This window comes from Corylus avellana, chromosome 6 (assembly GCF_965113065.1).
Source record: "Corylus avellana chromosome 6, dhCorAvel1.hap1.2, whole genome shotgun sequence".
NCBI classification, from domain to species: domain Eukaryota; kingdom Viridiplantae; phylum Streptophyta; class Magnoliopsida; order Fagales; family Betulaceae; genus Corylus; species Corylus avellana.
In genome coordinates this window covers 12,380,603-12,406,101 of record NC_142495.1, presented here as the reverse complement: position 1 = coordinate 12,406,101, position 25,499 = coordinate 12,380,603, and the positions used below count along the sequence as shown (strand labels likewise).

The 25,499-nt window shown below is 37.1% G+C and overlaps 2 protein-coding genes across 3 annotated transcripts; one reads left to right on the top strand and one right to left on the bottom strand.

Annotated features, from left to right (window-relative positions):
- Positions 1–1,872: 1,872 nt before the first annotated feature.
- On the top strand, positions 1,873–2,838 carry LOC132188468 (uncharacterized). Its single transcript, XM_059602922.1, has one exon. The coding sequence runs from the start codon at positions 1,912–1,914 to the stop codon at positions 2,515–2,517; it is 606 nt and encodes a 201-aa protein (XP_059458905.1). The 5' UTR covers positions 1,873–1,911; the 3' UTR covers positions 2,518–2,838.
- A 1,101-nt stretch (positions 2,839–3,939) lies between these two features.
- Positions 3,940–20,272, bottom strand: PUM5 (pumilio 5). 2 transcript variants are annotated; one of them, XM_059600748.2, is made up of 10 exons: positions 20,099–20,272; positions 17,819–18,439; positions 15,556–17,024; positions 15,313–15,454; positions 15,079–15,186; positions 8,486–8,698; positions 8,284–8,394; positions 6,845–7,039; positions 5,451–5,622; positions 3,940–4,440 (listed from the first exon to the last, which is right to left on the bottom strand). In XM_059600748.2, the coding sequence occupies exons 2-10, from the start codon at positions 18,338–18,340 to the stop codon at positions 4,418–4,420; spliced, it is 2,955 nt and encodes a 984-aa protein (XP_059456731.2). In that variant the 5' UTR covers positions 18,341–18,439; positions 20,099–20,272; the 3' UTR covers positions 3,940–4,417. The 2 variants fall into 2 exon arrangements, with proteins under 2 accessions (XP_059456731.2, XP_059456732.2); XM_059600749.2 differs by having other exon boundaries at positions 17,819–18,380.
- Between the last annotated feature and the right edge of the window lie 5,227 nt (positions 20,273–25,499).

Genomic DNA, 25,499 nt, shown 5'->3' with positions numbered 1-25,499 from the left:
ATATATTTTTTTAATTTTTTTTTAATAAAAATAAAAGATTAATTATGTGGCCACTTATGCTAGGTGTCGAATTTTAATTAGTTCACGTGTCAGTGACGTGAACTTCTGTAAAGTCAACTAACGGTCAATGGATGGAAGGACCAATTTGATCTTTATCAAAACCACATGTACCTCCTGTGATACAAATCAAAACCTAAGAGAGAAAAAATAAAGTAATCAAACCTTAGGGGGCTTTTAGTATTTAACCCTTAATTTTTTAGTATTTTTTTGTTGATGTGTCATATTTAATTATTCTTAAATCAATCTTTAAAAAAAAAAAAAAATCAACGTCAGTTGATAATGTTAAATAAAATTTTTTAATCTAAAAACAATGATATTGGACGCATTTGACGAACAATTGATGATTAAATCGTAAATTTAGGCGAATAATGTAGTTTTTGTTAGAGAATATATTTCTCTGAAGAAAATATATTAAAATGGTAGTCCATTATTTATCTTTTATAAGAGAAAGTGTAATCAAATTTGATGGATTTATTGCCATATTTATCTATTTCAATTTTCTTTTAAATAGGAGTCTTTGTATTATAATATCATCAAGTGAAATAAGAGCAAATGTACCTTTAGGGCTTTATTTATAGACGTAGGTCATAGACCGAATCATGTGTCTATTTATTTTAGGGAAAAACTTTACTTTAGATTACTAACTACCGCTCGTTTTGAGAAGACTCGCCCAAAAATTCAAAAACTCACAATTTACACCCCTGAACTTTCAATTTCAATCAATTTACCTCATTCGTTAGTTGTTAACTTCTAACGGAAATGCCTAAAAAGACCAAATTACCCTTTGATTTTTGTTTTTTATTTAAAAAAAAAAAGAAGAAAAAAAAATAAAATTAAGGGTAATTTTAAAATTTTATAGAAAAGTCAAGGGTATAAACGTCATTTTATTACTTTTAAAGTTTAAAATCTGACAGAGGGGGTAAATTGATTGAAATTGAAAGTTCATGGGTGTAAATTGAGAATTTTTGAATTTTGAAGATTTTTTTAAAATGTACAGTAATTCAGAGGTTTAAAGTGAAATTTATCATTTATTCTATTTTCACTATTATCTTATTTTTTCCATTTGATTATAATTTTCTTTATTTTCCATGTACTGTAGTTCACTTTTCCGTGTACTTTTAGATAACAGTCATAGTATTGATATGCAGGGGAAGTATTTTCAAGTTACAATAATACTGTATATATATATATATATATATATATAAAAGTGATTTTCTGTCTTTTGTTGGGAATTAGCCAGCTAGATAACGTTCTTTAATTCAATTATAAAACACAATTTTGAAGACTTTTTGTTTTCTTAAGCAAAAAAGTAGGAGAAGGCAATCACGGTAGCTTGACTTAGTCCCACCAGTGCATCAGTAGGGCTTAAGATGACTAACGCTATCAAGTTAGTTTGAAGATTCCCCTTGTGAATTTCAACTCGTACAGTAGTGTGTCCAAAATGCATGAGAATTTTCTTGAGAACCACGGAATTACCACCACTTATATATAATAAACTTTTAAGACTATTTCTAAACTTCAGCAGGATACTTGTGTCACAAGAAATCGTAGTCAAATCATCCGTTGGACGAGTGAGCTACCTGGTGAACCCCACTACATATATGTTGGTCCCAAAGTGGTTCAATGACTCATTGACATATTTTGAACCTCCAATGTGTCTACTCTTGGAAGGTTGGCTAACTAATGTACTTTCTTCACACTTCCTACAACCACATCTTATCAAACTCACACGGTTCCTTCAACATTTAGGGATCTATAAATACCAAGTGCAGATACTCTTCAATTCATCACACTTGCCAATATTGGAAGTGAACCAACTCTCAAACCTTGCCTGCTCCTATCATTGAAACCATGGCCTTTTCCAAGTATTGTTTCCCTCTGTCTATGTTCATAGCATTGTTATTCTCAAGCACAGACACAAGTCTAGCAGCTCGTCGGCTCTTGGACACACCGGCGGCTCCACCTCCGGTTGTGACGCTGCCTACAATCCCATCTCTCCCCAAGCCAACGTTGCCTCCTCTGCCATCAGTGGCAACACTCCCTAAAGGCACATTGCCACCATTACCAAGTACGCCTTTGCCAACATTGCCGACTCTGCCAAAGGCCACATTGCCACCACTTCCAAGCACGCCTTTGCCAACGTTGCCGACACAACCAACTCTGCCAAAGGCCACATTGCCGCCACTACCAAGCACGCCTTTGCCAACGTTGCCCACGCAACCAACTCTACCAAAGGCCACTTTGCCACCACTACCTAGCATGCCTTTGCCGACGTTGCCGACGCAACCAACTCTGCCAAAGGCTACATTGCCACCACTACCAAGCAGCCAACTCCCACCTCAGCCAACACTGCCAGCAACTCCATTGCCCACCATCCCAACCACAATCCCGTCAATCCCCACCATTCCAACGGCAATCCCAACAATTCCTTTTCTCTCCCCACCCCCATCAAATTGAAGAACTAATCCTTGGGATGCCACATTTCCATTCTTCTATCCTTTAGTATTGTTTGGAAGATTCTTTACGCCATTACTTATATTGTGTTTGAATATGTTGAACCTGTCTGTGATCTACATCTGTGTTTTTTACACGCTTGAGTGGGGCCATTTGAATTTGTTTGTGTGAGAGATTCTGATGAATTTGCTTGTAGGAGAGATTCTGATGGTTATTCCTATCATTGTCAAATCATTCTTTGTATTTTTAGAGTCACTTGTGAGTGTTATTATTATTGTAATCACCTTACGATTATTGAATATGATTTCTTATTTATGTCAGTCACCAGCTTTTCCTCGAATTGACCGACAAAGTTTTCGATCTTCTAGACTTGATTAGAGGAATTTCTCCAGCCCCTTCTATTAAACTTAAATGTGTCCAAAACACATATGATTCTTACATGCATTTTGGACACATGTCAATTTAATAGACTTAGTTAGAGAAAATTTGTTGAATCCAATTCAAATAAAAACTTTATCCAAATTGACCACTATCATTCTCATATGTTTTTTGAATACATGCCAATTTAACAGATTAAATTATAAAAAAGTTGTCCAACTCGAGTAATTCTATGTGTCCTACTTGTGTCACATTAAAAATGATGTAGCTATTAAAATTACCCCTTGATCAACATTCAATAATGATCAATCATAAGCCCAATGATAATTTTAATAGCCACATCATTCTTAATGGGATACAAGTAGGACACAAGTAAACCACCTAAAATTACTCATCCAACCCTATTCGGAGAATAATTTTATCCAAATTGACTACAAGCGCACGCATGCTCTCCACTTCTTCCTCCAATTACTCAACCTTAAAAACCCTTAGAATTAAGTTACCTTAAGAGTTAGGCAGGTTTGGAATTTATGTTTATTACACTTCAATATTTCTTATCTTCCTCTAATTACTTTGAAAAAATAAATGCACTATAGCATATTTGGACGTCCGACATATTGTGCGACCTCCATAACTTCCTGATTTATCACACATAATGGTCACTCCGTAATTATTAGTGCTCTGAATATAATTTTCCTAATTTCTCAAATTCTACCATGGGTGCATTTTAAAATCGTAAGATATCATTCTTTCGATCCTACGGTTGCTCCCAATCTAGGGATAAATCGGTAAAGGCATCCATTAACCGCTATTAACCACATAATTGTAAGCGGTTGGAAAAAATCGTTAACTGCCCAAAGTGGTGTGGTTTTAGGGTTAGGTTGAAATGGTTAATAACCACTAACCGCCTACCCTTTTATATTATTAGGACAAGATAATTTTCATTTTGCTCATATATATGTTCAAGCAAATCATTTTGTTTTATTGATTTAGATTTGACAACATAAAAAGGAAATCAAGGAAATAACGACCACAACAAAAATAAAATCAGGACATAAATGAAATGTAATCACAGAATAAATAAGAATTATTGGGTTTCCTAACACTTGCATACATAATGATTACATAAAATAAATTGCATGCAATAAAAAGATGCCCTCATATCATTTCCTACTCAAGCAATCAGATACTAGAGAAAATTCAAGAACAGCGACCAAGTCTTCGCACAAGAAACCTCAGAAGAGCGTATTTTCCAGGCATTAAGATTACTTTGACATTTTCTATACATAGATAACATAGACACAATTAGACGATATATAATTACATAAATTTACTTGGCCATACCAAACAGGCAGCTAGCAGTAGCAGATGCAATAATACAAATACATTTGCAAAGAATGAAATGTGTTTGCCCATCTCAAATTTGTGTACTTGCAAAGTAGTTCTTGCTATGTACTTACTACCTCCCTCCACAAAGCAAGGCCTGCATTTAACTTGGACGAAATGCCATCACATTCAGAGCACCTTAAGATTCCAAGCCTTGGCTTTCTGCATGTTAGAAATGAACAACAGAAAATTAGATCAAGAAAGAAAGCCACAAAAATCATGTATACATAGTTTTAGAACATATATTGCATATCTCTAAGGCATTTCCAGTACTCTGATCTCAGACGAGTATCATTGTTGTAAATCTTCAGAAAAATATACCATGTGTACCTGTAACAGATACATCTCCGTGTGCTTGTCAAGTGCTTGGGGGCGTTTGCAGGTGTGGCAGTGTGCAAGCATCAAGCATGCATGTGTAGATCTAGTAAATGGATTCTGATTTGTGCTTAGTTACCCACCTTGAAACTTTCTTTCTAAGACCTAGCTAGATGGTTACACACCAAAAAGTCACCTAAAACTAGCTCTCACTAATCTACTTCTATCCCAGAGACAACCAAGTTAGGTTCCCTTTGAGTTTGCTATACAATTTAGCCCAAAAATGAAATAAATAAATAAATTTAGGCTTTACAATTATGCCAAAAAGGAGCGAGGGCATGTAGATTTATTGCTTAGAGATATGGGCTCATACATCAATGGCTCTATAACTTTTTCTTGCAACTAATGTAGAAACCATGGTATGTTCAAAGAGAAGCCCTCTGACTCTGGTACAATCAAAAGGAGAGATGTAACACTACTTAACATTCTGGCAGTGAGCACTGGCCATGCCATTTTTCTCCTGGATGCTAACCTTTCATACCTAGGGGTTAAGGCTAAAGATTTAAACCGTACAGCAATTCCAATATTACAGGAAACTAGGAGGCCAAGAGTATGGTCCAAGACTCCAAGGAGCTCTGACTGAGAAGCAGCCTCCAGATAATAATATTTTTTCCCATTTGGACCTTTTTGCCAAGTGTTAAATAAGCGTTGTGGTGAAGCAAGGTCAGATGTTTACAAATAAGTAGATGGCACACTACCAAGCTATTCTTTAGTCCCATTCCCCATAGATAAAATGGAGACCAGATAATCATGGATTTAAAACATGAACCTGAATTGCAGATAGAAAATTTACGCACCTTCGCCAACTAGTTGTTCAAATCGAGCAACTATGTGTTTCCCATAAGTGTATTTCTTCAAAGCATGAAGATGGACTCTTATACGATTTAGCAATATTTCCCGCTGTTTATCATTGCTTATTTCAAGAATCTTCTGAACAACGTAATTCGCAAATTGGTCCTTCATCATTGTCTAGCACAAAGGAGTCAAACAACCAACTCAGAAGGCAGAAAACAAGTTCCAAGTTGCATTATACCGGATTTGATATTAATTATTCCACTAACTGTATTTTTGATAAGTAATATCAATTCATTCAAAGCATAAAAGGGCACAATCCTAGTACACATGAAATATACAAGAAAACCCCTAAAGTAAAGAAAAAAAAGAAAAAAAATTTCAAAACCTCAGAAAAATTAGAAATAGGCAACGGTGAATAATGTTAAGCAGAATCTTGAATCCCATCCTTACCTCAATACAGGAATGTCTATATTTGACTTCACAACAAACTCAATAAAGAGAGAAGAACAAGCAGTAGCCTTGGATAAACTACAAAGTTGGTTTATATTATCAGACGATGTCAAAATGTACCCATTTCAAAGGGTTAACAAAGCTCAAAATAAAGAGAACAGGATTTCAAATTAACATTGAGGACAAAATAAAGTCTATAATTAGACTATATGGAGGTGTTAAGAGAAAATTTATTATCCAGCTAAAAATCACTAGGAAAAAGGTCTCAACAGTTAAAAACATTGGGTACTCAATGCAATTGGGTATGTGTCAGCATTAACAAATTAAAGCAGCAATTTAAATTAATTTGAAATGAAGCCCTTGCCCCTTTCGAAATGAATACCCAGAGATATGTCATTCTGGTTAGTAAACACATGATCTAAGATATTTTCATAATTAGCCTTTGAAAGCAATAATATTGTGACAGGCCAAAAAGTTAAGTCCCACATTAGGTAGGTAAATTGTAAAGGTATTATATGAGTGTTAAGTCCCACATGAAACTGAACTATAAGTAACTCAAGGCAGCACCAATTGTCACTTTGACAACCGTTCTTAGAGTATAGCATAATTGTGACTAGCGCTCTTCCTGGGCCATAACAAATGGTATAAGAGACACTTAATAACATCTTGTAATGATGGGGGAATAAATAATTATACGAGCCCTAACAAGGACATTAGGGATTTGAGTTGAGAATTTTGACAACCTAAAAAGTTGAGTTCCACATTGTGTGGGGTGAATTGTAAAGAGATTCTATGAATGCTAAATTTCATATTGGTTCGACTTGAAAGAGCTCCAATTGTAACATTGACTAATCCTTTTGAGTATAGAGCAAACATGTCTAGTGCTTCTATGAGTCGTATATTACCCTAGAAAAATAAAATAAAATAAAGAAAGACAGAAAGGTACCAGTAAATTATCATTATCCTCAGATTGCCCAATAATCTCTTCAATCAAGAGCTCCCGCTCGGGAGTATCTCCATGCTCCAAACATTTCTCAACAACATTTGAAGCGTATTTATGCTGACTCATTGTGACAACATTCCCAGTCAAGTTTCTGATAATTTGACTTCTTGCATGGGGCTTTCCCATCTCCAAAATATGCTGCAAGCAGTATGAACCATATTACTATTAAGCTCAAAGAGAAATATCAGAAACATTGAACAAAACGAGAGAGAGAGAGAGAGAGAGAGAGAGAGAGAAATATCAGAAACATTGAACAATATCAGAAACATTGAACAAAACGAGAGAGAGAGAGAGAGAGAGAGCTAAATTTTCTTTCAGCAAGAAAGGAAATGAGTAAGCCTAAAGACTAAAATAACTTGGAAAGCAAGCTGAGAACTGGACCAGCTGCACCTGTGAAATCAATTAGAAACTACCTGACTGCACACCAATTGACCAACACTAATGAATTCTAAAGTATAACCCTTCTGTTAACATGCTCACAGCTATAAAAGCTAAAATTATAAGGTCAAACATCAAAGCAAGATAAGGATCTGTGTTATAGCAAAATATCAATAGGAGAAATTAGTATACGCTGGAAGTGAGATGTAAGAAGGCATTGGAAGGGCATCTAAGATCGCATCACGGAAAACACCTTTCAATGCCTCAGTTAAAAGTTCATTCTTTCGTATATTTCTCTACAAATACTTTCCCAAGACCTCCCTTCACGACACACTTTCAAACACACCATCTTTTTATTTATTTTTTTTATTTTTATGAATACTTTTAAACTCATGATATCAAAATCTTTCCAATAAAGGCCCTGCTATTCTTTTCACCAAACATCTAGCACAAGCAACAAACACTAAAAACACTATTGATTTCAATTAATTACTTTCAACAGAGCCATTGTTTCTGTGCCAGCACCTTGATCAGACCACCTACCAACCTTAAAACAATCACCATGCCAAGCAACAATTACAAATTGCCTGGTATATAAAAAGCAGATTATTCATATATAGCAATCTATAGAACTGTCACTCAAAAGACAGCAGCCTCTTCAAATGATGCTTGATAACTTCTGCCATTTGCCATCACTTTCACAGAACACAATTTTGTCATTATTTTGATAGAGCTAAATCAATGGTGAACTTCAGTCCCTATAAGTGGGCTAACAACCCCTTCTACCACCCCTCCTAAGACATAATTTATCAACTGAGAAAACAAATGAGAATCAATTAGTTCAGAAATATTGGGGGTGAGGAATTGTGAATAAAACTCGACTACAAAAACTACCTTCAAGGAGCAAAACACAACCAATTAAAATAAATTATTAAGTTTCCAAGATTCACGAAAGGGATGTCAATGCTATTACTGAAAATATTTTTACATTAAGCAAAACCCACCTGCGTGACATAATTGCCATACTGATCTTGAGCAAGACCATAAGCAGACTCCAAAATTTCGTCCATCACACATTGAACTTGCAGCTCATCTGAGCAATGCTCCAAAACTCTCTATCACAAATCAAAACACAAAAATTTCAATACCAAGATACAACAAAGTATAATTAGAGCCTTTACATCCAGCAAACTGTTTGTTAATTACCTGTATGACACGGCAACCATAAGGATGAGTAGAAAGCATTGCAACTTGACCACGGAAAGCAGAAATAATAAATCCAATTTTCTCTGCAGGGATACATTCTATACATTTCTGTATAACATGATTTCCATTTTGATCACGTACACATCTCATGACATGTCCATCAAGCTCGTGCACGAGTTGTATTTTCTGATCAAGCTCTATAACATCAAGTGCCTAAAAAAAATCAATTACAGATCAAGAGTCAAAGAGAATGCTACTGAATTGGGGACAGTTTTCCCGGAGCCCTAGTGTGGGCCATGGCCCACAAAGGCCCCTACATTTTATTTTCGGAAGTAAAAATTTATATTGATCTTACTTGGATCCTTTATAATTATGCTTTCACCAGAAAATTTTGAAATACTTCCATATACCCTAACAACCAATTAATACATTCACTTTGGCCCCCAATTAATCATATGCTACATCCATCCCTGGAAATATAGGATTGAATAATAAATGGTTATTTATATGGCATTCAAACTGATACTTTGAATTCACTCAAATTCATACAGGTTTTTCCCAAAACATAAATTGAGAAGAAATAAATAGAAGAGGACCATTTGGTTACCCCTACTAAGAATTATGTTTTTCACTCTTTAAGAGATAAATGTTAATGTAATGATTAAATGACTAAAATTATCTCTTCCTATCAACTTAAACTTTTAGGATAAATTGTAATTTAACATGGTAGAGCCGATGGTGGTGTTGATATGGTGGAGTGGCATAGGTACAGACAAAAAAAAATTCCCAGGAGTACGGACAAAAAAGTGCAAGGTGTGAGCATGAACAGGTGTCCCTGGAGAAGCAAGGAGGTTCATGGCATAGCACAACACGAGTCCATGAAGTAGGGACAAAGGTGCGTGGCGTGGGCAAAACTCACATAGTCCTCAAGTGATCTTGGAGAGGGCCCATAAGATTTATAAAAGGCTTCCATTTATTGGAAAGTGTAGGAATGTGGTGATGGACTCACACATAAGGGGGGAGATTGTTATATATGTGTGAGTGTAAAAATGATACAATCCCACATTGAAAATATGTAAGAAGTGTGAGTGGTTAATATAGCATTGTTGGGCCCAAACCCATAGCCTACAGTTTTTGAGCTATGTGGTGTCTCAACATGTTATGTTATGGGCTCACTAAAAGACTCCCCAAGGTATCAATCTCCGTAATACGTGGTATCAGAGCCAGACGTCCTGAGTTTGAACCCTGACTCTATCAAATCACCCCCAATTTAAATTAAATATTTCACGTATTGAGTCTAACCAATTAAAAGGGAGTTTGAACCCACACGTGAAGGAGAGTATTAAAATAATAATTAAGTGATTAAATTTACATATTTCTATCAGTTTAAGCTTTTAGGATCAATGAAATACTATGCAACCTATATATATTAAAAAAGTACAGAAATTAAGAAATAGGTCACATTTTTAAACTTTAATTCCTAAGATCTTGAGAAGTTGTCATTTTACCTAAAAGATCAATAACACAATCTATTGTTAAAAAGGATCTTGCGTTTTACTAGAATTCACTATAATTTTGAGCTAGTGACCAATAACATGTACATACAACCTGACTTTGTGCCCAGCAGCAATCTCTATTAACACTTGCAAAAGAAATAATCTAGTTTTAGTTAAAAACAAAATCTTAGATGTATTCCCCAGTTTCAGTAACTAGGATTTCTTTCCCCAAAAAGGGTTTGAAGAGTTAAATATTGTTTATAATATAAATTAAATGATTAAATTCATCACTACTAATAAAAAAAAAGAAAAAAAGAATAAATTCGTCACTTCCTATTAGCTTAAACTTTTGAGATAAGTAGTGATTTAATATGGTATCAAAGCCAATGGTTTAATCTTGTTCCTGATATGGTACGTCCCTTCCCACTTCCCTTCCTTTCCCATCTTTATTTGCTTTGTTTTTCTTCTTTAACAAAAAAAGAAAAGAAAAGAAAACCCTTGTTTTGTTGCTGATCAAAGGAGACTGAGGCTTTGGACTTAATGCCCATGCCCGTGTTAGGAGAGCGATGGCGTCGAGATCACCGTAATCAGTGGTGTGATGTCACCATCATCGCCATGGTTGGCTCCGTTGTTGTTGGGTTTGGTGTAGCAGTTAGACCCATGACCGTGGTTGTAGAATTGTAAGTGTTTTCCTTGTTTCCAAAGAATGCATCAGGGTAGTCGATTGGTGTTCTCAATGATATCTATGGTGGTTGGTGCCTTCTGTAGTGGCCGGAGACAAGTTTAATGGTGGTGTGGTTCTTTCAGTGAGTGGGTTTCAGTGGATATTGCGTGGGTTTGATCATCAATGTTCTCTGTTGTCGTTATCGCTACACGGTATGGTTCGGAAAATTCTCTGAAGTGATGATTTAACATGGTATCAGAATAAAGGTCATGAGTTCGAACCCTAAATCCGTTAATGCACCCCCATCTCAATTAAATATTTCATGTGTTGGGCTTCTCATATTAAAAGAGAGTTTAAGTCTACACGTGAGTGGAAGTGTCAAAATATAAATCAAATAATTAAATTCATCTCTTCTTTAGCTTAAGCTTTTGGAATAAATGGTAATCTAACAACTATAATAAGCATGAATCCCTTCATCACATTTTTTTTGAACACAATGAAATAAATTAATTAATTAAAATGAGAGCAAATGGAAAAGAGCATAATCCTGACTTTGTCTTCATAATCCTTTTGAGGTGACTCCTTTGTCAAGTGCTTCCTAAGAAAGAGGTAATCCTAAGAAAGAGGTAAAAAAAAAAAAAAAAAGGAACAAAAGGGAGCCCTTCACTTTTGAGAAGAAAAATATCCTAAGAGAATTTCTTCCCATGTATGAGATACATCCAGTGTCCCATTTCTCTCAGTTAGTGACGCTTCCCAGAAAATTCTCTCATTCTGAGTTGTTCAATTATAAGGGAAAGGGAAAGGGATGTGAGAGCGAAAGAGCGGGTGGGGATCTCCCCATAATCTGCATAAGGTCGTACAGATGATTTCCTCCCTTCATGTGTCACATTATAAGTAGCAAAACTTGCTTCGAGGACCTTAGGTCTCTTGCAAAAGGTGGGCCTACTAAACAAGGCCCAAAGCTGCAGTGTCAGGCCTGTAAGCTCATCTAGTAAACTCACTCCAAACAAGGGGCAAGTGGGACTCAGTCAAACATAATCATTTTACAATAATCAATAAAAACTAGCAAGAGAGCAAATTCCCCCATAGATAGTCCTAGAAGCTTATCCTTCCAAGCAACACCCCATAGATAATTCTAGAAGTAGTCCCTTAGAACACAGAAAACACAGCCTATAAAACCTCATGGGCTAAATGAGCGGTTCTACAACAAGAGGATAATGCAGACAACCATCGATGGGTGTAATGTCATATGAAAGGAGGCCCACTGAAAGATTGTGTACCTAGTTGGAATAACCTCCTAAATCTATGCTGAAAGCACTTAATGCCATGAAGAAATGCCAAAAACTTGTCAGAGTGTCAGCTTCTCAGTCATTCAAGTGCCTCCAGCACACAGGAGTGATAAAACCAACCTTCTCATCGAGAAACTAATAGCTTCATTAAGCTATCAAATAGATTTTGGACGGGAATATTTATTCAGGTGAATCATCATCACACAACGGATTCTTTTTCTGAGCATCACACAACAGATTCAACCAAACATGATTCTCTCTCCAGCAAAGAAACATTTAATGAATTCACAGCCAAGCAAATGCCTACATCCCACAAAAGTTCCCCTCTGTTACATTACCTTGTTCACAAGACACAAATTTGACAAAAATCAATTTCCATGACAGACATATCTCCTCATCTAAATCCTTATAGAAACTTTGCTCATTAATGAAACTTCAGTGATGCAATCACTTGCTTTATGTTTTTTTTGATAAGTAAATTGTATATATATAAAAAAAAAAAGCGCAATGCGCCTCTAAGTACACAAGAGAGTATACATATGTAGCCCAAAATAAACCCAAAAAACAGACCCCAAAGAAACCCAACCCAACTATAACCACAACCAAACGAAAAACCAAAGCAAGAACCCAAAAAACCCAAACACTGAAGCCCACAAACCCACCACCAGCCCTAAAAAAATACCAGAACCCTAATGCACCTCTGGAGGAAAGGAGAATGCATTTTTGGTCCCAACACAACCCCGACGGCAATAGTACCGCTTCGGAGAAAGTCTCTCTCTAACCTCATAGTTGATGGAGCATTCTAAATTCTTGATTTCCCGCTTCCCTTTTGCCTTAGAGGTAAAGGGCTCCCGCTCCTCTTCAATATTCGAAAAGAGATTCAAAAGACTCTTCTCATCACCTCCTTCACCATTAGACAGTCCCACACTGGAGGCGAAATTCACCGCATCTATAACCACCTCCGAATAGTTCCCCACCCCCTTCTCGGAGGGTTCCGCTACAACGTCGGCAAACAGCTCCTTGTTCTTCTGCAACTGCTTGGCAAGCTTCTCCTTCACCCTCCGGGCATACCCTATTTGAGATTTGGAAACAGAGGAATAAATCGGAGCACCACTCTCCAACATTCGAGGAAAAGGTTCGCTTATTCGCAAACCCAGCTCAGCCGCATGCTTTCCCGAAATAGAACAGGTCTGTGAATCTTCGACTACAACCTTAGAGCCCTTTACCGACGATGAAGCCTCCTTCATCGCAAGCAGAGAGGAAGAAGAAACATTTCTAGACCCTAAAAACCCCCGACATAGCAACCCTTTCGCCGGAGCAGTCTTAACGGGTTCAACCTCCTTCGCCGGAATAGCACCAGCTCCCACCGGAGGAGCAGAGACCACCACCGGAGACAAAGGAGAGACATGGGTACTCACTGGAGTCAACAACCAGTTCTGGGTATTCTCCGGCAACAGAGCAACCTTCATCGGAAAAACAGGGACCATCGCCGTTTCAAGAGACACAGACCCTAACGCACGAACCTGTTGATTTGACTCCGAATGCACCTCCATCAACGACAGCCCCACCAACGCAAGCTCGGAATCATCGCTGGAAACCCCGGTGCGACCACCGGCGACCAGCGCAAATACCTCAGATACGCATGCCTCCCTACGATCGGCCGGAACATCAAACTCTCCCGGCAAGGCAGGTCCACACTGTTGAGACTTGGGCAAACACTTAACATGACGCTTCATACCCCTGCGGCAAACTGTCTTGAAATACCCAGCGTGTTTGGGCTTAAGGAAAGACCCAAACTCACGAACACCCAACCCAACTAAAAGTCCTTTAACTAACCCAGCTAGGACCCGGCCCAAAACAGAACGTAAAAGACCTAGCAACGTCTTATTCTTCTTCTTCATATGATCCGCCGCCGGGATAAAACATGTAACCAGATTAGCAGGATCCGGCGACTCCAACTCCAAACAATCCACCATCACCCGCAACTCATACTCACTGTACCCGGGCTCGAAAGAGTCCTTCATCGGGAAAAGATCAATGAGTTGCGAAGATCTAACCCTCCTCCCAGCGGAAGGCTCCTCAGAACCTCTGCAAAGGAGCGCCCAGGGTGACATCCAGAGATGGATTCTCCCAAACCAAGCTTGAGCTGTGTCCCCGGAACAGGGTGCGCAGAGGCTGTTGGACCCAACAACCTCCGCAACTCATTTGCAAACCGACGCCATCCCCTCCCTCCACGGCCCGCGGGTAGCCAAATGATTCCTTTACGACCTCCCTCAGCAAAGACGGCCACCTCCAGGAAACTACCTGCCTTATTAACACCCCCATGCACCATCAAAGCCTTATCACCCTCACGGTATGACTTGGCAATATCAACCTTCAACAGAGATTGACTCGCCTCCTCGACCATATCCACCAACCATGAAGCACAAGGTTGGCTCACGAAAATTACCCCTACGAACCCTGTTCTCTTTTCCTCCAACCGAAGATCAGGACACCCTTCCTTCGCTGACAGGCAAAAGGATTTCGCTTCTATGGAGAAGCGCCGTTCCATAGCGGCTGACCAGAGCCTAGCGCACAGCGCCTAAACAACGCCGCCGCTAGGGCAGAAAACTATCTTGCTAACCTAAAAAATGTAAAGGGAGAGAGCTGCAGTAATTGGAAAAGCAATTTGAGCATCTACTCCCTCTTTGTTAGGGAGTAGATGCTCCACCAAAACTATCCACCAATCACCTGCTTTATGTAAGGGGTTAGGGTCTTGGGAGATTGTCCATTAGTGCATACTATAATCATAAATAACTTGATTGTGACATTCTTTCCTCATAGCCATAAATCAGAGGCCAAACCCATATATTGCTTTTTTTTTTTTAGAGTAATTCTTCTTTTCTTCAATTTCTATTCGAGATTGAACCCTAGTTCTAAGCCTTGACACAATAGAAATACTTCTACACATGGAGTAATGCAAACACTGTTGTTTTTCCCTTCTTCCTTTTTTTATTTTTGATTATTTTAAGAGGTTGAAAAACACGTGCTTAACATGTTTTGTTTTCTGTTGAAAGTATATGCAAATACTTAACAGGATCAAAATTGAGCAGCACAATTGGCAGAATTATAAGCCTGCACATCTATCATCAGAGTCTAGCATACCTTCTGGATTACACGACAGCCATACATCTGCAAACTTAAAGACAACATCCGTCCAGCAAGTTGATCAGCAAGTTCCTTTCGCTGCTCAAGACTTCCGTGTTCAAAAAACTGTAAAATATCAACATGATTCTAATAATCAAGCAAGCTATTCATGAAAGTTAAAACATCAAGCAAGATATAACGTGATAAAAGAAAAATATTCGAATTTAATGCACACTAATTTTGAGAGCATACCTTTTGAATAACATAATTACCAAAAACATCTATCATTAATTTCGAAGCATGTGGAAGAACTTCTTTGAAAACAGATGCCTTGTCTTCAATACTGCAATGTTCCAGCTTTTGCTGAATAAATCGGCTCCCATGTTGATCAACACTGAAGTTTAATCATGAATGGAATCACATCATTTAGATGAAGGGAGGAAAAAAAAAACAAAAAAAGAACAACAGAGAACATAATTTTGTGTAGATGTGTGCCTGAATTCAACAATACGCCCTGCAATATCTGAGAGTTCAAACTTTCGGGCATTGCTGGATCTCAGTTCTTCAAGAAGAGAGTGTCTTTTGGAGTCATCAAAGTTGTTGAGTCCTCTCCTTCCTTGCCATCCAGAATATAGTCCTGCATTTCTAATTAAACCTTGAGGAAACCTCATTTCATTTTGCCAACCTACATGATTCATTCCACCAACCGGAGATGATGGCGGTAATGGACTAGGAAGAGGTGATGGTGGAAGTTGTGTCATGACATCCAAGTTAGGAGGATTTGGAAAATAACTACTACTAGTAGTTCCAACTTTTTCTGGACTTAGAATGCTCATACTCCCATTTGTTGGAGGGTAGAGTTTCTGATGACTCATATAAGAGGCAGCAGTTGACTCTTTCTGTAAAGCAAAAGGATCAATCTGGCTCCCAATAACACCTGCAGGTGCCAACCGAGAATGGAATGCAGTGTTATATGCATTATCAATAGGATGTGGATAGCACAGCATATGATGAGGATCCACAAAAGAAGGTTGAAGCACTAATCCATGCTGCCCATAAATTTTCCTTAGGTATTGCAGATCACCAACAAGCGGGATGCCTTCCCCTGTTGAAGGACCAGCAGTTCCACCACTAAAGCTTGGACCAGAAGTTGCATCAAATGGTAGTGGAATCGCACCATGAGAAGAGTATGCAGCCATATATGGGGGATGATGTGCTGAACTCAAAGCATATCCACCCACACTATATTGAGGAGCAAACAACCCTGATGGATAATAATTTGGGTAATATGGATTTGCTGATGTCATATAAGTGGCTGCTGTTTGATATACGGGAGGTGTGAATCCAGGAGAATGCAATGAAGGCTGTACCTCAACAGAGGAGAAATTGGGATGACTATGGTGAACTTTTTCCATAACACCACGAGAATGATTTGTTCCTTGAGAACTTACTTGGGCCTGGAACCCCTGAACTTGATATTGAGTACGCCAATGTCCTGCTGGATAGTGTTGCAACATATTCCTCTTATAAGACAGTGGCTCTTCTTGTTTGTTCCTGTCACTCGCTGCATCAGATGCTCTAGTTTTAGAGTCCGTTCTGGAGCCATCTGGCCCAAGGGCACCACTAATTGATGCATCATCCTTTAAACCAGCATCCTTATCATTTGATTCACTGTTTTCTAGCGTTGGTGAGCTCCCTCTATTGTCAGGACACCTTGAGCTCGTAAAAGAGGTCACTAAAGGATTATTATCGGGCACCAGTCCAAAAGCATGTGCATCCGGAGCACAAGCCTCTGAAGAAACATCAGTACAGCCTGAATTTGGTTCTGGTAGCTTAGAAGTATCAATAGAAGAAACATTCAACGAAATTGCATGGACATCAGAATCAAAAGGCCCATCCATTGCTGCAGGGCCTGATGAACGAGAGTGACTATAAACTGGAGAAGGGGTACGGGGAAAGTCTTCCTACAAATCCACCAAGAAAATGAAATAGAACATGAATGGAAGACACACAAACAAGAATTTGGCATGGTAGTTACTTTAATGAAATCCCAAGGACTACCAAATGGACACCAATAATTGACAACTATCATAAGCCAATGGTTTAAAACTATATTCCACTGAAACTTCTGTCAGATATTTAACAGGTTCGCTACAGTTCATATAGTGACAAATGCTGTGATAGGGTGACAGGCAATGATGAAGATTTATATCACCAAATTCTAGAAATCAAAGTAAGGAGACAATTTAATGAGCAAGCAACCAATATCGCATCTTGGACATTTTTCTTCAAGCATATGAGCAAATAGTTGAATAATATACATCTTGTCATTTCTAGATGGTTAATTGTCACTCAAAATTTACAGATGGAAAACATAAACAAAGTAGTTTATGAATCTCACTCCATTAAGACTCCAGAAACACCTGTAAATTTTTCAGGCTTTAAACTCAATTCCCAGAATATCTCGCTTATCATCCTTTCTCCACTAAATGAATTTCAAACATAATTCAGTCTTGATCAAAGTATATATAACACTTTTAAGTGGTTGCCCAGTGTTTGTGGCTTAACAAAATCAAAATCAAAAGAACATTAGATATTCTCAACCTTAAATTGAATTTATTGCACATTGAGTACCAATCCAATCTAACAAATTGTTATCTGCATGTAGGATCATCTTTTAAATTCACATATATCTCAAACTTAAATTTATTTGATTGAGGATAATGCATATTAGTAAAACACTCATTTAATTCTATACCTGTATCAGATCAACCAAACTTTTATGGCGACTAGCCAAAGAAGCTGTGTTCTGTCCAGGAATATGTGCATTACTACTTTCAGTCAAATTGTTGGAAGCTGGCCTGGGTGAAGCATCATCCTCAGACTCCTCCCTATGAGTAGAAAGGGAGCCTCGAGACAAATGGAAGGATCCATTACCACAGTCATCTACAGAAGTCAAACTCCAATTATTGCCAAAAGCCGGATCAAAGCACAGTTGTTCCTCAGGCACGTAATTAGCCAAGCTCGAATTCAGACTAGAGTTGTGTTGCATTAGAAGATTCTTAATAGATGCTAGTGAACCTTCCATACTTGGCGGAGCGCTTCCACTTCTATTAGGAACTATTTCAGCTTGATCTCCAAGAAATCTTTGCTCCTTCGAGAGTAATCTCGACTGCTCTGCTGCCATATTTCTCAATGGAAACCCAAAAGCAGAACGATCCTTAGAAGAGGGCCACTTTCTGCTGCTTTCCACCATTCTCATAGGGCTTTCAGTTGCCATCCTGATTTTTTCTATCAACTATTGCATAGAAAAAATTCTTCTGCACCAGAGTGAGCCAACTCAATCCAATCCCCCATCAAAGAGCTTAACAGTTGCTGACTGTACATTAACCAAATTGACAATGATAGAAAACATGACAAAATTCAATTTGGTAATATAAGGGTGCGAAAAACCATCTGAAGACATAACAAAAGAGGACATACCAAATATGCAGAGAAAGAAATGACATGATCAATCACTAGCCAGTTCATATAAAACAGAAGTTGACGACTTGATCAGAGAATATCACACTATGTTATGTTTGTTGGTGATAATGACACAGCATTTTCAAAATATTTCCCTGAATCTCATTTTCTGACGCATAAACCGAGTGGCCAATGTTCCACATGGGCAAAATTGAATTACAACATCTACAGTATTACACCATAATGTAACATTAATACACATCTAAATAATGGTTACCTTCAAAACAAACAGCTATAAATACAATTTAACAATAACCCTGAGAGCACATACAAAAATCAGTAACTTTGAAAAATTAGCATCAATCAATCTCAAATATGCCTTCCCCACCAAAAAGTATCTCCCCTAGTAAACAACAAGTGAGTAGCAAATACAAATACTATAATTCACCAAAACATCAGAAATACTGGTCTACCTCTCAATGTTACATGACAAACTCGGTTACTAGAACATAATGTGAATTAGACAAATTCATTACAATTTCCTCATCCATTCATATTATCGAGATGCAGGTCTATCAACAAAAATGCCTATACGTATACTGATCCCAGGACAAATCATCAGTTTAAGGTAGCAACTGTCCATTTATTACAGAAGACAAAGGAGAAATGAGGTTCGATTTTTTAGTAGCAAATATTAAGAATAATGTATGAAATTTGCTGACATATTGCTTCACCCAATAAGATCATTGCAAGGGTGGACAGATATAGATTCATAAAATCCAGTGGAAGAGCCCCAATATCAAAGATTTTAATATAAGTTGCTTAACTACAAAAAAACGTGTGATTAAAAACTCAGTACAACCAGGAGAGATAAATGAAAAGGTAATAAAATTTATGGTGAATTCTTTAAACAAGTATAATATCACTGCAGAAGGAGATCTGTACTTCAAGAGGACAGGCAGGGCTGGTGGGAGACCCTCTCTAACCAGCGCAATCGCCAGAAGTTAATTGACTCTTTAATCTTTCATACTCCACAACTAAGAAAGGTTTACTACGTTATTTCTGCAATGTTTTTATGATAATAATAAGTGGGTTATCTTAATCCTTTGTATAGGGTACAACTAAAAACTTCTTAAAATCATTCAACTTAGGCGAAATTAAGTCAAACTTCATCAACATTTTAACATAAAATGGTCCGATAACATTTTCCCATAATCTCACCCTTCAGTTTAAAAAATTTGTGACAGTCAACACGAGAGCCAAGCTCGTCAAAACTGAAGAAAACCCATTAATCATAAAGCTGCAACCATAAACCACATATAGATATTCATCGATAACTCAAACCCAAATAATAATATTCAAGCGAGACGTGATTTTGAAATATTAAACAAAATAAGATAAAAGAAGAAAGCTTTCACAGGTTTGAACAACAAGAAGACCGCAAGAAAGCTCTTAGAAAGAAGCAGAACAATGATAAGTTATATACAATAACAAAAGAAAAAAAAAATAAAAAAATAAAAAAAAAAAATTATTGAACTTTCTTGGACAGTGATAAGCATTTAGAGTCTCTCACCAGGTAACAACATCAGCCCTCAAAGTTTGGAACACAGCCCCCAAGTCTGATGGAAGCTCTCTAGAATTCTGGTCCTTCTGGAAAAACTACAAGAACACGTTTAGAGTGGGAGAGAGAGTTTGTTGGTTTTGCAAGGAACAATGCCGTGGAGGTTTGAAAGCATATAAATTTTTTTTTTTTAGTTATTAAAGCTTTATTTTACAAGAATAAATAAATGGAACTACTTTATGCCATCCTCCTGCGTATTAAAACTATGTAAAATGAGATTGGGTTAATGGAGTAGTTTGTTTGTACATTTGGGGTATTTTTGCCATATGGGGGAAGGCCTATATTCATATTTATGGAAAAAACTATACATCAAATGCTGACACGTGCCCATTTCAGCTTTGTTCTTAAAGCAGGTCCCAACACGTGGCAATCTTCCTTATGCTGACATCAGTTTTTTGTCTTCTCATAAGTAAGGATGTGTTTGGAAACGTCCAAGTATACCATTGAGGACCCTACGAGATCCTGATCCCCATGTTCATGTGAGCTCGCCTCAGTTTTAGGTCAATTCGGTCTTAAAACTGAGGGCTGAATTGAAATCAGGACTTTTTGCGAATTTGATACCAACTCATAAGATTAATGCCATCAAGTGATGGTTACTTTCAATGCTCCAAGTCTCCCGCCTCCTATCTCCTACTTTATGGCCACGTCAACAGATACACCTCAACATTAGAAAAAAAAGAATTTCTAGAGAAAAAAAGAATTTCTAGACCAAGGGGTGAAGGAATGTTACGGAAACGGAAATAATCCAGTGATAAAGTAGATATTATATTAGAGTGCACTTATATTTAATAAGAATTAGATTTCATTTAATATTAATTTAGATTAGTTTTGTTATCAGTATTTTTAGATTAGAAATAAACATGCCTCTATTTGTATTTCAATTATTTAGTCATTTATTTTAGAGTCAGTATTGCATTAGTTATTTTTATATGGATTTATCTCCAAGTGAGTGTATAAGTTCTACTCCATTCTAAGTCGTTGTAATGTTCCTATTTAAAACATGGTATTTTAATAAAATGGAATCAGAAAATTAGTCTCAAAGCTTGTGTATGAAAAAAATGGTTTTTAGGTTTTCTTAAAATCTAGGGTTAAATACCTTTTTCCCTATGTGATTTAACAACTTTATTTCTTGCCCCCTAAGTTTAATTTTTATTACACGAGGTACATGTGGTTTACATAAAAATTGAGATGGTACCTCTGTCCAAAATTTGACGGAAAGCCACGTCAACACCATTAACAAATTGAAACTTGTTCATATAATTAATTAAAAAAATAATAATTTTTTAAAAATTAAAAACATTAAAAAATATATTTAATTAATTTTTTTTTAAAAAAAATTTGGGGTAGCCTAGCCACCCCCATCTAGCCGACTCGCCACCTCCAAGGGGCCAAATAGGGAGCTACTATCTCCGTTTTTATGTAAACCACAGATACCTCATGTGATAAAAATCAAACCTTATGGAGCAAAAAATAAAGTTGTTAAACCACAGGAGAATAAGGTATTTAACTTTAAAATCTAAAAGGTCCTTAGAATCTATTGCATAGCTTCCTTTAGAACCTAAATTCTATTCCCATTAAGTATTCACGTAACATTTTTTTACTAATAAATTCCTTAATTTTGCATCAATATTTTTCTATTAGCCTGGGTCGTACGTATTTGTAATAATAGAGCTAGATATATCAATAGTATTTTTATTTTCTTCTAATTTTTTCTTAAGTTCTTCATCAAGAATTGTTATATTACATATTTGAACATCATTATCATTACTTTCAAGGTCATCTTTTTGTTGTATTATTTCATTATCTTCTAATTATTTTTGATGAATTTCTTGTTCATGTATGAGTTTTTCACCAAAATTATCCTCTATATTTTGTTTATTGTTTATTTAGAACTCCTCTTTGAGATTCAATTAGTTTTTCTGTTTTCCTCTTCTTCTTCTTCTTCTTCTTCTTCTTTTTTTTTTTTTTTTTTTTTTTTTTTTTCATATCTAGATGCATATTTTATAGTAGACATCTTTAATTGAAAATATTAACAAATTAAACAAACTCGATTTATAAACCAAAAAAAAAATTAAAAATTAAAAAAAAATTAAAAATCAAATAACAAATAATAATGAAAGTGATTGATTGAGTTTTTGGTAACTAATATTTTTTATCGGTGATCAAATATAGAAGGATTTTAATAACTTAAAGACTGAATTGCTAGCAAATGACAAAATTATGGAGAAGAAGAGAATAATTCAAATTTGAATAAGGCTTGAATAGGGAAATAGAGTGAAAAAAATAGAAATTTATAAAGAGAGGAGTTTGTAATTGAATAAAAGATTTTGGAAACTTTCCATCTTATAGAATTTATTTATTTATTTTTCCCATTGGATTATAAACGTTGAACACAATCTTCAACATAGCATAATTCCTCTATTTTGAAAGTTGGAATAAATTCTAGATTTTGTTTACGTTTTGGACATGTGTAGCATAATTAGGGTTGAATTTTGAAGCATACTCATGCATATGATCAAATTGGCAGTAAATTTATTGTTGTCCGAAATTTTGGCTGCTCAATGCTCCTCAGAAGGCCAAAAAAATATCTACCCACAACCTTCAAGAATGGAATATTTAAGATTGAATTTTATTTAAGAATGTCTTTATTATTATTTGATTCCCTTATTTATTGTTATCAATTTTTTAAGTCTTATTTATTTCGGAATGTTGGAGAATCAAATGATATTAATGTATTTTTTTCAACTAAGTAGCTAGAGGGCCTTAATAAAATTATATTGACGACAATTAGGTCTTTAATTTTTTTTAGGAAAATTATTTTATTAGGATTCATTAATCGGGGGCCTTTTTAAATTACTTATTTACATCATTATGGGGCTTTAATTAAAGAATATAGACAGTAATAAGGTCTTTAATTTTTTATATGAAAATTATTTTTATTAATATACATTAATTGGGGGCCTTATTAAAAACTTATCATTCAAATTTAGATCACTTGCTCATAGGATCATATGATTTAGTATATATGCACACACTAACATAAATTAACTACTTAGTTTTTTTTTTTTTTTTTTTTTAACTGAAACTCGAATATTCCATTACTCAATATATTGTTGTTTAGCCATTTCAATATCTTGGATACACAGGGGAATAAAATCCCTCCATAAGTGATCTGCATTAAGGTTCAAACCTAGCTTTGCCATCCGATGTGCCGCTTCATTTGCTGATCGCTAACATGATTAGCTCTCCATGATTAGCAGTTGTGAAGAAGGATCTTGGCGTCTTCCATTAGATGTCCGAATTGTGCTCAATTGCTCTCATCACTTCTTAGAGCTTGAACCACCCCTAACGCATCTCCCTCAAGGATTATATCAGAAAATCCCAGTTGCCTAATGAGCTCTACTGCTGTCCATGCCGCTATAGCTTCTGCGATCTAAGGATCAGTTATGTAGGGCCTTGTCATGCACTTTGTTGCCAGCACCTCTCCCATATGGTTTCGGACGACACACCCACTCCCATCCTCTTCTCGCGAGAATCTATAGCAGCATCCCAATTACATTTTGTAGTCCACAAAGGAGGCGCCTTCCAAGTTTTTAGCAGTTGCTGTATGATGTTCCTGCCACCGTTACGTGCTGCTTGTTCCACATTCACTGCAGCCTCTAGTTGGTTTGTTGCTCGTTGGATCAGTTGATGAGGCAGTAAGAACTCCCCTTCAAACATCATTTTGTCCCTTATCAACCAGATTTTTCTGGCAATACAAGCTACCAACTCAATATCCTCATCCTCCAATCATCCTAGTAGCTTGTCAAATATGTTCAAAAATGCATCCTCATTGCTTGTTCCTTTTTGCACTTTCCTAGAACATTCCAGCTAAAACGTCCTTGGCAGCAGGACAGCTCTAGAGAGCATGTCCAACAATCTCTACTTCAAGTCTACAAATCAGGTAGAGAGGGTCCGTTGTTGTTTTCTGCTTGAACAAATTTTCCTTGGTTGGTAAGATGTTATTGCCCTGCCATAAGAACATCTTCACCACCCTCAGGACATGTATTCTCCATATCCGCTTCCATAGGTTTCGCAAAGCTTTGGATGTTGAGCCTCCACCAACTCTCTGTTGCCTCAAGTCCTTGGTCAAGTGATATGCATTGCGAACAAATAGTGCTAACTTCATCCGGATTAAAGAGTTGCTCGATCAAGGAAATATTCCACCAGTTTGTGTCATTGTTTATTAGCTCACACACCTTCGTTGTCCTATCAAGAACTCGGGTAGGTGTTTGCACTGCATGCGTTGTGGCTGTTGATAGCCACCTATCTTTCCATATGGAAATTGATCTCCCATCTTCGACTCTCCAAACCATGCCTTCTTACAAGAGTGGTTTCGCGTTCCAGATGCTAAGCCAAGCATAGGATGGTTTCTTCCCCAATAGTGTTTCCATGAACGTATCACTGGTATAATATTTCTCTTTGAGGATCGTAGTCACCAAGGATCTTGTGCCACCATGGGTAATGGGTAGTCCAGTAATGTAATGACCCAAATAATTAACTAAGTTTAGGTAGCTTAGTTAGAGAGATAATTTGAACTTTAGGTCACTAGGAACAGCTGAAAGGGCATTTTAAGAATTTCAAACTTTCTGATCGAACGTTCATAGGGGGGACCATGTGAATGTACGCCTGCAAAAAGTACACGAACGTATGCGTGGGGACCGGCCGAACGTTTGTTGACTTTTGGTTGACCACTAGATAATGTCCGAACGTACAATGCAACCTTTAAACCATTGGTAAAAAGTACACGAACGTTCGCCCTTATAGTACCAAACGTTCACTACTTTTCAGAATAGCCCCTGCAGTAGGGCTGGCAATTTTGACACGACCCGACAACCCGACACGAAATTAGCGGGTTTGGGTTTACCTTAAACGGGTTTGGGTCATAAACGGGTCGACCCGTTTATGACCTGTTTATGAGTTCCTGGCGGGTCGTGTCACGGGTCGACCTGTTTGTTTGTTTTTTTTGTTTTGTTTTGTTTTTTTTTTGTTTTGTTTTTTGTTTTGTTTTGTTTTTTGTTTTTAACCTAAAAGAATTAAAGAAAAAAGACAAACTCTAAAAGTAAAAAATGCATCCTCATTCCTCCAGCAGCCCAGCTCCAGGCACAGCCGCACGAAACAGTGAAAGTGTGAAACCCATTCCTCCCTCTCGGCCTCACTGAGCTCACCAGACCTCACGCCACGCCACGCCACCGCCCACGCCCACGCCACTGCCGGTCTCTCTCTCTCACCGCTCCTCCACTTGTCAGTCATCAGACTCCTCACGCAGCCACGTCCCAACTCCCACGCCACGCCACCGCCACTCCTCGCCTCC

Excerpts from the sequence above, each read along its gene's own strand:
- LOC132188468 (XM_059602922.1), top strand. The coding sequence starts at position 1,912 with ATGGCCTTTTCCAAGTATTGTTTCCCTCTGTCTATGTTCATAGCATTG.
- PUM5 (XM_059600748.2), bottom strand. The coding sequence starts at position 18,340 with ATGGCAACTGAAAGCCCTATGAGAATGGTGGAAAGCAGCAGAAAGTGG. Across the intron at positions 15,187-15,312 it reads GTAATTATGTTATTCAAAAG|TTTTTTGAACACGGAAGTCT; the intron begins GTATGCTCTCAA and ends GATATTTTACAG. Across the intron at positions 8,395-8,485 it reads ATGGTTGCCGTGTCATACAG|AGAGTTTTGGAGCATTGCTC; the intron begins GTAATTAACAAA and ends GATTTGTGATAG.